The 14564-nt window shown below is 33.6% G+C and overlaps 1 protein-coding gene across 2 annotated transcripts in view; it reads left to right on the top strand.

Annotated features, from left to right (window-relative positions):
* LOC111147182 (meiosis regulator for oocyte development) overlaps positions 1-13880 on the top strand; it is a 37589-nt gene extending 23709 nt beyond the window's left edge. Inside the window, exons 9-12 of one of the 2 annotated variants that reach the window (XM_022503071.1) lie at positions 3247-3399; positions 4607-4811; positions 11785-11914; positions 12715-13763. In XM_022503071.1, the coding sequence (XP_022358779.1) occupies positions 3247-3399; positions 4607-4811; positions 11785-11914; positions 12715-12811 (585 nt within the window). In that variant the 3' untranslated portion in view covers positions 12812-13763. Of the gene's footprint in view, positions 1-3246; positions 3400-4606; positions 4812-11784; positions 11915-12714 lie in introns of both variants that reach the window. The other variant, XM_022503072.1, reaches the window with a different exon arrangement.
* Positions 13881-14564: the final 684 nt, after the last annotated feature.

Here is a 14564-nt window from a genome sequence, read left to right on the forward strand (position 1 = left end):
TACCTTCTACAAAAGAGATTACCTTTCCCTGATCTGAACTAAGTCTCACTTGAAGTGCAGAAAGCAAGTTATACCACAATTCTCTTCACTCTCATTTTCCCTTTTTATGAATTGGGGTAACCAGTTCATCAATTTACTCTTAGTTCTTACTGTTCAGCAGTTAAAAAGAGATTTCTGGCAAAGGTTCCCTTCTTTATTTTTGATAGAAATATGGTGAAAATTTAGAACATTTCCCTGAGATTTCCTATAGACCTCCAGCTAATCTTATCCTTTCATGGTATCCTCTTTCCTATCCCCTTCCTTTCAAACACTTGATAGCATGCTCTGTACTGGGTAAACATAGTAAAATGCCCCCTCCAACCCTACCTTCTTATGAATAAATGTAGATCCTGATCCATGAACCACAGTATAAACCTAGCAACTTACCAGGCCACTGCCCATTCTATAATAAAATATATCATTTTTTTCTTACTGAAATGAGGTTGCATCTATTAAATCAAACTGTGGATATGTGGCTACAGAGTGCAAGTGGCCTTATATTGTTTATGGAGAGAAGTCAGCTATTATAATTATTGTCTCCCTATGTAATGTTTCATTTTACCTTTGGCTGCTTTTGATTTTCAGCAGTTTACCCTCAAGGCCTAGTTGTACTTCTTTCTGCCCTGTTTGTGGTTCACGGAGCTTCTTGGATCTGCAAGTCAGTGTTTTTCATTAGTTTTGCAAAGTTTGGGTGTATTATTTCTTTATATATATATTTTCTGTTTCAATCTCATTCTCTTCTCTTTTTTGGGCTCATATTACATATATATTAAACCATTTAATAGTGTTCATAGGTATCTGAGGTTTTGTTCATTTTCTTTCCATCCTTTTTTCCTCTGTTCTTCAAATTGGTTAAATGCTGTTGATTTGTTCATTGACTCTTACATCATATGACGTTAAGTTTTTCAGCGCATTCTTTTTTTTTTTTTAAGATTTTATTTATTTATTTGACAGAGAGATCACAGGTAGGCAGAGAGGCAGGCAGAGAGTGAGAGGGAAGCGGGCTCCCCACCGAGCAGAGAGCCCGATGTGGGGCTCAATCCCAGAACCCTGAGATCATGACCTGAGCCAAAGGCAGAGGCTTTAACCCACTGAGCCACCCACGCGCCCCTCAGCACATTCTTAATTTCAGCTCTTGTACAATTTAGTTTTAGAATCTCAGTTTTTTTTTTTATAGTTTACATTTTTCACTCAGATCCCTATCTGCACACTAATTGAGCATATGTCAATAGCTGCATTCAGGATTTTACCTGCTAACTCTAACATGGGCTATTTTAGGCTTAGTTTCTGTTGACTGCCTTTTTTCCTTGACTATCAACTATATTTACCTGTTTGTATCTCATAGTTTTTCATTTGAATATTGGATGTTATGTATAGTACATTATAGAGATCTAGGTTCTTTTACCTTTTTCTGAAGAATGTTGGTTAATGCTTTTGGAAGTTCAGTTACTTGCTGCTCACTTTGGTCTTAAAGTTTTGTTACTGTGGATCTATGGGCAGCCCAAGTTATTTCCCAAGCCTTTCCAATCTTAATCTCTGAACTGTTTTCCTCTGTAGATTTTGTTGCAGCTTAATTTTAGGTTTATTTAGGGGCAGATCTAGAGAAGATTTATCAAATATGAATTGACCAAATTCTTTCTGAGTTTATCCTTACTGCCATGGAAGGAGAAAGAGTGGGATATGAAGATTTCCTCTTTTTTTCTGTGAATTTTTAAACTGGGGGTTATATTCCACTTCAGTACTTAGTTCTGGCTAGTTGGTCATTATCAGAACTAGAAGAGATGTTTATTTTTTTAAGAGGTGAAATTATCAGCTATGAGTTTTCCACATGTTCTTTTAGCTTGATTTACCTCTGATAACAGAAATGAATACCTAATTAATAGGGGAAAGATAAGCTTCTGTTTTGATAGAATGTCTAAAGATAGATTGTCTGTTAGCTATTACAGGTTTCTTCCCTTTTTCCGTAAGTGGTATACATTAAGTTTTCTCTAACATTTTACTTTTCTGTCTGGTTCCCTAAAACTGGGCTTCAGATTGATGCCCATGACATCATTGGGAGTTGAGACTTTCTCTACTTTTTTTATCATGTGAACTTAAGGAAGATATCTTGGACAGGGCTAAAAGCATTCTATGAAAACCCAAAGCAAGTGCAGGTGAAATGTGAAATGTCCCAGCTGCCAGGGAAAATACACCTTTAGGAAGAGCCTTACTGGCAAGAAATTAAAGTTCTTATTGAGAAGAAATCTAAAGTAAGCTTAAGGTAAAGAAATTGTTGCTTTTCATTGTGGCCTAGGGATAGGAAAATGAAAGAACATTTTTGGTTTGGTTTTGGGGTTGTTTTTTGCTTTTGTTTTTATTTTAATTTTTAAGGTAATAAATATATGTTTTAATTGAGGGCAAAAGAGAGAATAAACAGGTTTAACTTTCAGATAAATATGTATACAAAAAGAGCATCTCCATTCACAGTACATGCTAGACACAAAGGATGAGGTTCAGTATTATTTTAAATGTGATGAAGTAATTTTGGTATGCATTTTTATTAAATAGTAACCAGATTTTATGAATGCAGGGTTTTTAATTTTGGGGACAAAGTATTCACATTACTTTTTGTTGTATTCAAGTAGGAAAGTGAATCGTTTACTCTTGGGTCCTTAATTTAAATAAGGGAAAGAGGGACGCCTGGGTGGCTCAGGCAGTTAAGCGCTGCCTTCGGCTCAGGTCATGATCCCAGCATCCTGGGATCGAGTCCCACATTGGGCTCCTTGCTCGGCAGGGAGCCTGCTTCTCCCTCTGCTTCTGCTGCCACTCTGCCTGCCTGTGCTCGCTCACGCACTCTCTCTCTCTCGCTCTCTCTCTCTCTGACAAATAAATAAATAAAATCTTAAAAAATATATATTAAAAAATAAATAAATAAGGGAAAGAGAATTACACTTTCCTGGCCAGGATTAATGATAATATATATAGTACATATTTAGGTCATTAGTAGAGGCCAGTTTAAAGAAATTAAAGAAGCTTCCATCAATTATTTTATCTTTACCCTCATGATTTTATCTTTTACCTTCATTATTTTATCTTTACCCTCATCAGCTTTTGGCAAAAAGGGAGCCTATTTCTTCTGTGTGACTCATACTCATATGTTACCTGGAATCCTGTGGCTTAGCCAGAAAGTTTTTAAACAACTGTATTAATTCATATTTTCTTTTTTAGGGTTCTCCTTTAGATGTTCTTAAAGATGAAAGAGTTCAGTACTGGATTGAGAATTATAGAAATTTATTAGATGCCTGGAGGTTTTGGCACAAACGAGCTGAGTTTGATATTCATAGGAGTAAGTTGGATCCCAGTTCTAAGCCTTTAGCACAGGTAAGTAAATACATTATTTTGGAGAGAATCAAATTGTAACATATGTTTAATGTAGCTCAAAGAGAAGTGTTCACAGCATGTTATATTGGGTAAATTTAGAGCTCAATTTAATAAATTATTATGAGCTCATCCTTTTGGTTATGAGTAGCTGTTAATGTCTTTATTTATCCCAGACGTCATTCCATCCTTGACCATCTTTTTTTTTCAGTCCTGCCACTTCCTAACAGTCATCTCAGTGGCTTGCACTTGAGTCTGAGCTAGAGCAAACAACAGCAGGCCTAGAGGGTCTTCGGCAAACCAAATCAATCCTAGAGTTCTTTTCTAGTTTATTCCAAGCCCTTTCCAAATCCAAACTATTATACTATCTTATAAATTCCATTTATATATTAAAATTTTCTGCATTATTTAGGTGTAATAAGACAGGATTTGGTTTTTTTCTCTAACTAACTAACTGTCTAATTAAATATGGAAATTGTTTTACTATTTAAAAAACATGAGCTCAGTTATCACATGAAACACAACATGAGATCACTGTATCTAAATTTGGACGTTAAATACCGAGTATATCCTCAATGTGAGCACTGGATGGTGCTGTTTTCTTGTTTTAGAAAGTTGAGGAATTAGTGATTATTTTAAAACAACCTGAGTTTTCGTAAAATAGCGTTACATGATAATATTTGTTATTAATCTGTATGTGTTTAAGAGCCCAGGAATTTAATATAAAAGCAAAATGAACATTTTCTATTAGTATTATTCTAAAATTCTAGCTGTTTGACATTATAGGATCCTTAACTCCTTTTTGTCTTAGGAAATGAATGCTTTCTTTATAAGAAAATTTTGTCGAGGAGATGTAATCATTGAACTTTGGATCAGAACTTACACTGGGTTATTTTGTAATATTCCAATGTGAATTCTAAAGTCTTTGTTATTTCTAAAATGTTGTTATCTAATGTTTCCAAGTTTTTCTACAGATGTCAGTCGTGTTAGAAAGGATATAACTAAACTGAGGTAACAGAGAAGAAGTACTCAATGTCACTGCTAAGTGGAAATCCTAGATGAAAGCTAGTCAAATTTAGCAGATAACAAATTATTTTATAATATAAAGTAAACCTTAAAAATTATTTAAGAATAGTTTGTTAGGATCAGACTTTGAATTTTATTTATAAAGTTTGCATTATTCTTACTCCTCCTTTTATTTGTTGTATAGGTGTTTGTGAGTTGCAATTTTTGTGGCAAGTCGATCTCCTACAGCTGTTCAACTGTGCCTCATCAGGGCAGAGGTTTTAGTCAGTATGGTGTCAGTGGGTCACCAACAAAATCTAAAGTCACAAGTTGCCCTGGCTGTCGAAAACCCCTTCCTCGATGTGCACTTTGCCTCATTAATATGGGAACACCTGTTTCTAGCTGTCCCGGTATGACATAATTCTATAATATATTTTCTGAGCTGAAATTGTTCCGACATAACTGATTTAATATTGTCAATAGAAGACTTACAAGGTTGGGTTTATATTATTTCTAAGAATAAGCCACTCTGCTGGCTCAGAGATTTTGTATTTCCTGGAATTTGTAAAAATCTATACATTAAAAGTAAAATCTGTATTGATGATATCACAAATAACCTCACAATGATAGTCCATTTAAAGTTTGTGAAAAGATCTTAAATATGAAGTAATCCTATACTACACTATTTTCTTACCACTTTTTTTTTTTTTTTTAAAGATTTTATTTATTTATTTGTCAGAGAGAGAGAGAGGGAGAGAGAGTAAGCACAGGCAGACAGAATGGCAGGCAGAGGCAGAGGGAGAAGCAGGCTCCCTGATGAGCAAGGAGCCCGATGTGGGACTCGATCCCAGGACGCTGGGATCATGACCTGAGCCGAAGGCAGCTGCTTAACCAACTGAGCCACCCAGGCGTCCCTCTTACCACTTTTTCTAAGAGGAGATCCCTCAGGTTTTTTGTTTAAAAGTCATTGCACCCTCATTTATTAACAAATACCTTGTACGCATAAAGAGCTTTTGGTTCTCAAAGCACTTTCATATTCTCTTTTTTAATCTTCAAAATCTACCTGTGAATATGTACAGAAAGTGTTAGTCTAGAAATCACATGCCTTTACCTTCCAAGTTTTGGTGCTGCTTTTGCTATATTTGTCAGTTATGTAGTGAATATACGTATTTTTTTAATGGTTAGAAATATTAGGATTATTGTTTACTGCTTATGGTACATATAGAAAAAAATTCTGAGAACAGTAGATAATTGAATATAATGTATCCAGTGGCTAGAAATATTTGAGTTATTTATTTAACTTGAAAATTACACTGTGGCAGAAATTTTAATTAAAAACATTTGAGAATTTAGCATACTGGTATAATCAAGAACTGGATATGGTGTGAGAATGCCTATTGTATTAGTTCTAGCTCTGTGACATTCAGTCTGTAACACTGAGGGTTACTTTAGCACTTGTTTATATAAGGTGTTAGAGGGAGATTCTTTTTACTTATGAAATTTTATAATTCTATTCTGCAGTTGGTTCATATCAATAGTTTGTTTTATTATATTAACATCTGTGAAGGAGGTTTGCTGGTATCATTGGATACCTGAATAATTACACCTGAACATTTGTTATATAATATATATTATACACTGTAATATAATACTATACTGTGTATTATATATAATTATATAATTATGCCTGAATAATTATTTTTCAAGTTTGATGCCCTTTTTTAACAAAGGCAATTTGTAATGTTTTCAAATTTATATATTAGTTTTCATTTAAATTTTAATCAAGGATTTTCATTTGCATTTTATATATTGCATGTTGATCACTTTTATGGTCCTGATACTAGTATATAAAAAATAATTTGGAATAAAAATCTGCTACAGGAAAAGAACAAGACAAAATATTGCATAAATAAGTTATATATATATATATATTTTATGTATTGGGATACATAAAAATAGTTGGATTCAATACATCTTTCAGACCATAAGCCCCAGGAAGCTATAGTGGCCTGAGTGCTATTCTTTTTTTGCTAGATATTAACTTTTCAATCTTTTTTATTTTTGAAATAGGTTAAAAAAAAAAGAGAAAATCAGTTTTCTAAAATTTGAAGAAAAAGCAAAACATTTCAACCTCTCTGTTATAGAGGCTGTTAATGAATGAATATTCAATACGCAGGTTTATAAAGTGTTAACATTTTTTCATATTTGCTTCAGAAATTTTATTGAAATTTGCTTCAGTAATAATTTTTTGTGTATATGAATGCTTGTTAAGATAAGACTGAAATGCTGAGATGAATCAAAGATCCTTGTGAAGCTTATAGTATAAAGTGAGCATGGATAAAATAAGAAATGATATGTTTAAGAAAATAAATAGTGGTCTGGAATCCCCTAACCTGCCATTCCAAAATCTCTAAAAAGATCTGAAAATCCTATGATCAAAAACAAACAAAAAACCTGGTCAGAATTGACATGAGGCTATTAAGGCCATTGATTACAGAATGCTGCCTCAGACTTTCCTGGAATTGTCATGTTTGCTCTTTATTTCTCTAAAATCCCAAACATTCTGTATTCTGAAACATGGTTAGCTCCCTGAGGTGAATAAGGAATATTGTATAAAGAAAGTAGCAGGAAATTTGAAAGAGGGAAACGTTACTTCTTTTTGAAGGAGATCTGGAAAACTTCAGAAAGAAGATGCTGTTTAAGCAGGTCCTTTAAAAAAGTTTGGGAGTGAAGATTTTAGAGAAGCCTTTCTAGGTGTGGACAAGGAATAAAAGGCATGAACTAGGGTAGAGATTGGTGAATGTAAGTACAGAGAGTGTATGGGAACTACCAGGTACATCTGTATGACAAGGGCCTAGGAAAGTAGACTATCAGGAAATAAATTTATTAGGAAAATTGGGGAAACCTGTGTATAATCTTTAAAGGATTGCTGAGCTGAGTTAATTGTGAAATACAGTTACCCTTGAATAACATGAGGATTGGTGGCACCAACCTCTGAATAGTCAGAAATCTAGGTATAACTCTTGACCTCTCCAAAATTTAACTACTAGTAGTTTGCTGTTTACTGGAAGCCTTACTAATAACATAAACAGTTGATTAACATGTATACTTTGTGTATTTATTTATTTTTATTTTTTTTTTAAAGATTTTATTTATTTATTTGACAGAGATCACAAGTAGACAGAGAAGCAGGCAGAGAGAGAGAGGGAAGCAGGCTCCCTGCTGAGCAGAGAGCCAGATGCGGGACTCAATCCCAGGACCCTGAGATCATGACCTGAGCTGAAGGCAGCGGCTTAACCCACTGAGCCACCCAGGCGCCCTACTTTGTGTATTTAAATACTATATTCTTGTGGTAAAGTAAGCTAGGAAAAATAAAATGTTAAGAAAACCATAAGGAAAAGAAAATATATTTAACAGTACCATACTGCAGAAAATCCACACGCAAGTAGATCCACACAGTTCAAACTCGTTTTTCAATGGTTAGCTGTAATAAACGTATTCTTTTTTAATATATAAAATCAGAAGGTTCTGAGTTCCAAAATAAGACAGGACCTAATAGAAATAAAATGCTAGCTTGAAGCAGTTTAAAGATTGAGGTGTACAAACCCCCCTCATTCTTTGTCTGCAATTAGAGATGTCATCCATCCATCATGGTTCATGATCCTAATGGCCAGGATTTCCATAAGCTTATTTAACTGAGGGTTGCATATTTTTATACTCAGTTGTGCTTTAAAGATTGGAATTCTATTGAAAATAATGTTTATAATTATTAATGTTTGTAATTATTTATAAATAATTATAACTATAATGTTTGTTATAAATATTTAGCATTTTAAATCTTTGTTCATTTTTGTTTTTTTAAAGATTTTATTTATTTATTTGAGAGAGAGAGAATGAGAGAGAGCATGAGAGGAGAGAGGTCAGTGGGAGAAGCAATCTCCCTCCTGAGCAGGGAGCCAGAAGTGGAACTTGATCCCAGGACTTCAGGATCATGACCTGAGCCGAAGGCAGTTGCTTAACCAACTGAGCCACCCAGGCGCCCAACATATTTAGCATTTTATACATTATTTATTCAACAAGTATCTAGCACCTGTTGTTCTAAGTGCTAGGAATGTTACAGTGAACAAAACAGACAAAAATTCCTGCCCTTAATATAAAGGAGTGATTCCTTTTTTAGAGTTAGATAATGTACTGGTTTCCTTCTTACTTGTAGTAGTAGTAGTACCAGTAATAGTAGTAGTAGTAGTATAGTAGTAGGTACTGACTACATGAAACCCTAGTTTCCTTCAACTGTTCTATAGCACTTACCTTTGTAATTCAGTACGAATCTTTTAAAAGTTAAAACTATCTAAAATTAAAAAAATGAAAGTTAAAACTATTTAATCTTTTTTGAGTATAGTTGACACACAATGTTACATAAGTTTCAGGTGTACATCTTAGTAATTTGACAAGTTGATATACTATGCCTTGTTCACCACAAGTGTAGCTACCATTTGTCCTATTACATCACTATTACAGTATCATTGACTGTATTCCTTATGCTCTGCCTTTTGTTACTTACTCATTCTGTAATTGGAGTCCTGTATTTCCCTCTCCCCTTCACCCATTTTGCTTAACCCCCAACATCTTCCCTCCGGCAACCATCAGTCAGTTTGTTCTCTGTATTTATGGGTCTGATCTGCTTTTTGTCTATTTTTTTAAAATTCCATTTACGAATGGAATTGTATGGTATTTGTCCTTTTCAGTCTGACTAATTTCATTTAGCATGATACCCTCTAGGTCCATCCATGTTGTCTCCAATGACACAATCTCATCCTTTTTATGGCTTTGTAATATTACTTGTATATGTATACCACATTTTCCTTATCCATTTGTCTATTGATGAAGACTTAGGTTGCTTCCATGTCGTGGCTATTGTAAATAATGCTGCAATAAACATAGGGGTGCATACACCTTTTTGAGTTAGTGTTTTCATTTTCTCTGAGTAAATACCCAATATTGGAATTACTGAATCATATAGTAATTCTGTTTATAATTTCTTGAGGAACCTTCACATTGTTTTCCACAGTGACTGCTCTGTTTGCATTCCCCACACTTCATAAGAGTTCCTTTTTCTCCATATCCTTGCCAACATGTGTTGTTTCTTGTCTTTTTGATTCTACCCATTCTGACAGGGGTCAGGTGATATCTCATTATGGTGTTGACTTGTATTTCCATGATGATTCGTGATGTATATCTTTTTGTGTGTCTGTGAGCCATTTGTATGTCTTCAGAAAAACATCTACTCAGATTGTCCATTTTTTAATAGGATTGTGTGTTTTCTTTTGTTGAGTTATATAAGTTCTTTATATAATATTTTGGTTATTAGCTCCTTATCAGATATATCATGTGCTAAAGCTCTTTGATCTTTAAAAAGCCTTTTTGATGTGGCAGTCAGGTAGACCTTAATATTTTCAGCTTCATCAGAGAAACATAAGGAGTAAACTGTCCTTGATCCAGTCTGTTTTCCGTGTGTTAGAAGTTACAAAAACAAAGTGAAAATCACTTAATGAGTTCTATACAATATAAAATAGTTCCTCTTTAAAAGGTCTGTATTTTCTTTCTGTTGGTTTTCTTCCTCTTCCCTTTCATTGTGAATCATTTTTATGAAGCTTTTAATAAGAATTTCAGTGTATTTATGTCTTAACCACCTATACATATTACATCTTCCATCACCCATAAATCCTTCACTATCATTAGCAAAAACAGATGGGTATTTTAAAAAAAGCTGTTTGTAAGACTATCCTTGTAGTCATTAAATTATGACCAGGAATGGGCTAGGTAAAATTTTGAACACAGCATCATGTGTTAATAGGCATACAACTGTTTAATTAAACTTAATATTTTTACTTACTCATTTTTCTATTCCTGTCCCTAATTACATATGATCTTAAATTATTTTAATTTGGTCTGTTTTAGAACAAAAGAAAACATTAAGATAGCCATAATTAATAGAATGAGCATTTTTTGAGCACTAAAAGTTATGTAAATATATATGTGAAGATACACACATATAAACATGAATGTGTAATAATACATTTTTCTTTAATTTCTTGGTGAACTGTAATACAGACAGGAATATATATATCAGGTACTATGATAAATCAAACCTCAATGAAGCCTCTGTCCTGGTTAAGATTGACATTGGCTATACCAGTGCCTTTGCTCATTATTCCCTGCCTACTACTACCTCTTTCCTCTTTCCCAGAGGTAATTACTGCCCTAAATTGTGTGTTATTTGGTTCCTTGATTATCTGTATAGTTCTATCACATATTTAGTTTTGTCTGTGTTTTAAGTTTCATATGAATGAATCTTATTGAATATATCCTTTGGCTTACCTTTTTTTGCTCAACATTGATTTTGGGTTCTTTTACTTTTAATGATGCTGATGAACGTAGCTGTAGTTTATTCATATTTCATTAGTATTTGGTATCCCCCCCTTTTTTAAAAGATTTTATTTATTTATTTATTTGACAGAGACATGGAGAGAGGGAACACAAGCTGGGGGAGTGGGAGAGGGAGAAGCAGGCTTCCCACTGAGCAGGGAGTCCGATGTAGGACTTGATCCCAGGACCCTGGGATTGTGACCTGAGCCAAAGGCAGATGCTTAACGACTGAGCCATCCAGGCACCCCAGTATTTGGTATTCCATTCAGGGCTGTAACACAGTTTTTTCCACTCTGCTATGGTTGTGGACACTTTGGTTGTTTCCAGATTTTTAATGTTATGAACAATATTGTTGTGAACATTTCTGCATATGAATCCTTTTAGCATGTATAAAAGTTTCTCTAGTGTATGTACCTAGAAGTAAAATTACTAAATAATACTGTTTGCTCATGTTTTCCTTTGGATTTTTATGTCTGTGTCAAGGAGAGAGATTGGCCTATAATCTGCCTTTCTCATATTTTCTTTGTCTGCTTTTGTTATTCAAGTTATGCCAGCCTTAGGAAGTGCATTGGGGCATTTTTCCCAATGTTTTTTGGAAAAGTTTTTATAGATGAAAATTGCCTGTTCCTTCAGGGTTTGGTAGAACTCAGCTATAAACTGGACGTGGTATTTTCTCTGTGGGAAGATTTTAAACTGATTGTTTTTCCAAGGTTGTTAATTCAGATTGCTTCTTATTGGATTTGATAACTGAGATTTTTCCATTTTTTATTGACTTAAAAATGTAAGGAAACTCCTGTTATCCAGTAGTTTTTCAAACTAAACTAGATCATGGCATTAACATTGCTATTTCAGTATGATGTGTGATTTGTATTTTGATGTAGTTTTAGAAATACCTTTTAAGAAGCTTTGAATAAAATATTTTGACAGTTAATGAAGATAATTTTCTTTAACCCATAGGAGGATCCAAATCAGATGAAAAAGTAGACTTGAGCAAGGATAAAAAATTAGCTCAATTTAACAACTGGTTCACATGGTGTCACAATTGCAGGCATGGTGGACATGCTGGTCATATGCTTAGTTGGTTCAGGTAATCAGTACATTTCTTCTTTAATAGGCTTGGAGTTGGAGGAGGTAGAGCAGATGGTCTTTTAAATAGTTCAGGTGTATATAGCCAAAGAATAAATTTTTTTTTCCTGTCACTTGAGTTAACAAAGGTGGTGTCACCATTTCTGTCATTAAATATCCTATGTAATCTTAAAGTATAAAATTAATACTTATATAAAAGAAATAGTTTAAATATTATGTATGGGCTAAATGTTTGAATAGCTTTATTTGGAGAGAGGATATGTTTATAGTTTTGTTTTTTTACAACTATCCTAATAGCCTATCATAGTATGTAATTGAAATTAGAAATTAATTGATGGAGTATACTTATCAAACAACTGTATCAGTTATCATCTAAATAAACTTCTTATATAGTAAGTAAGCACTTCATGCAATAGAGACTCAAGCCATATTTAGTTCTATTTTAAGTAGTGCTGGTGGTCCTTTACTCCTTGTTGCTATAACTTTTATGCCCAGTTTGTCATGTTGGTTTTATTTAAAACTCCAAGCACATCCCTGTCCCTTTCCTAGCTGTAGATCAGGTATCTTGTTATGTATAAAAGGTAAAGCTATTTACCTTTCAGTAACTTTCTCCCCAATTCAGTTTGTCAGTCATTTTTTATTTAATTCTCTTCATGCTTTTTGTCTTTGGGTTTTAATTCCTGTATTTTTTCAAATACCATTTTGAACATTGCATTCTGCATAGAGATAGGATATAGGTAAATGTATGTATGTATATGCTTAATTTAGATTTTTAACTGTTACTTGACCTATTTTTTTTAGGGACCATGCAGAGTGTCCCGTTTCTGCATGCACTTGTAAATGTATGCAGTTGGATACGACAGGAAATCTGGTACCTGCAGAGACTGTCCAGCCATAAAATGTTATCATCTAAAGAGAAACCTTCAAGTGTGGAGCTTTCTAATAGATGTCCTTCATAGCTCAAAAACGTACCTCAGAGCAAGTCACTCATGACTTTCCTGTAATGGGAAAATAAATCATTCTATCAAATCAGCAATTTGATGTTTGAGTGATTTTGATGTGCTTCACAGAGACAAATGCTGCTGAAGTGAACATCAGCGTGTGGGCATGAATTCTGTTCAGTAGGTTGAAAAGTTCATTTTGGAAGAGTTTTATAGGGCTTGTTGAAATTATGAACACTGTGCAAGCAGAGTTTCTGGAATAACCAAGAACAGACCTTGAACCTGTATCTTCTAAGCTGAAATTGGCTATCTTTTCAGTAAAATCTGTATGCCTTTTAAAGTAGAATAAAATGACCAATTTTTTACTTTTAGAATTGGAGAACCTCTACCCCACACTGCAATAAATTTCATCAAGGTATGGTTGGTATATATTTGTTAAGGAGTCTTTTCCTTCATACACTTTCATTTCAAGATGAGAAATCTTTTAGCACAGATCATTATTGTCTTCCTAAGAAAAGCCAAAATTGAGAATGTATCTTAATAATTCTTCTATTCTGAGGAGAGAACTATGTATCATTTCAGGGGAACATGTTATAAAATTTTCAGTTTTTCAGCCTTTTGTTTTCCAGTGTCTTCATTTGTCTTCAAAGCTCTCTCTCCCCATTAATTCATCATCTTACACTCGTCATCTCAGAGCATCTTCCTGAACACAAAGCCTATGCAAGATTATAGGGGACTAACCATTCAGCCGAACCTGCATCAGTGTGTCCTACTCTCAGATTCCCTCGTAGTGTGGAATACTCTGTTTTCGAAGGTAACCTGGGAGCTGTTGGGGAGAACAGGGTCACTTTGGAGACAGTTATGCTTTAAATGTACGTTTCTAAAAGTAAGTATATTTGGGCCAATTCAGGAACTTTGTTTAAAAATTGTATTCTTTTCCCTTTTCACAGCTAAGTAGGAGAGAAATACAAAGGATTTGTGGCATGCTTCTCTGTTACCTGACATATATAGAGTATTGAACTGAATTTCATAGTTGAAGTTGTATTTATAGATAAAATAAAAGGAAGCATAAAAATTATTGTGTAGATTTTGGAGAAAGAAATATCTTAAGCTAAATAATTTTAAGAGCTTTCGTGTTAGCAGTTTTACTCGGTGGAATTAATATCAATTACATTAGTTTGAGGTGTGACCTAAATGCAAAAGTGGATTCAATTTATTTTTACTTTGAGATCTGATGCGAAAAGCACTTTTCAGGGAAAACATTGTGTATCTATCTATTGCATATCTACTGTAAACATCTCACCTAGATGGCAGTCTTCTTTTAAGTTGAAAGAATTTGGAGTAGTTAGAATTTTTTTTTTTCTTTTTAACAAAGATTGCTATAAAGAGGACTTTTTTCCAGTTTTCTTTTAAGTGAATCTTCCTGACTTCATTTTACTAAAATAGAACCTTTATCTTTACTTTTAAAATTGCTTCAGTTAAAGTGTTCCTTTCAAATTTTCTATGTTCTAAATATGAAAACTCAGCTTTAAGTAATGTCAGACTATTATAATACATTCTCATTTCTCCTTAGCTGAAGTTTGATAAAATTATTGAATTTATATTTATAATAGGGTTATATCTAAAATATTTATAATTTAGGAAATAATAAAAACGAAGTCTAGAATATAATCTGCTTGTTTGTATTCATAAAGGGTGACATTTTTAAGA

Source organism: Enhydra lutris, unplaced genomic scaffold (assembly GCF_002288905.1).
Source record: "Enhydra lutris kenyoni isolate GAN:26980312 unplaced genomic scaffold, ASM228890v2 scaffoldscaffold16, whole genome shotgun sequence".
NCBI lineage: Eukaryota > Metazoa > Chordata > Mammalia > Carnivora > Mustelidae > Enhydra > Enhydra lutris.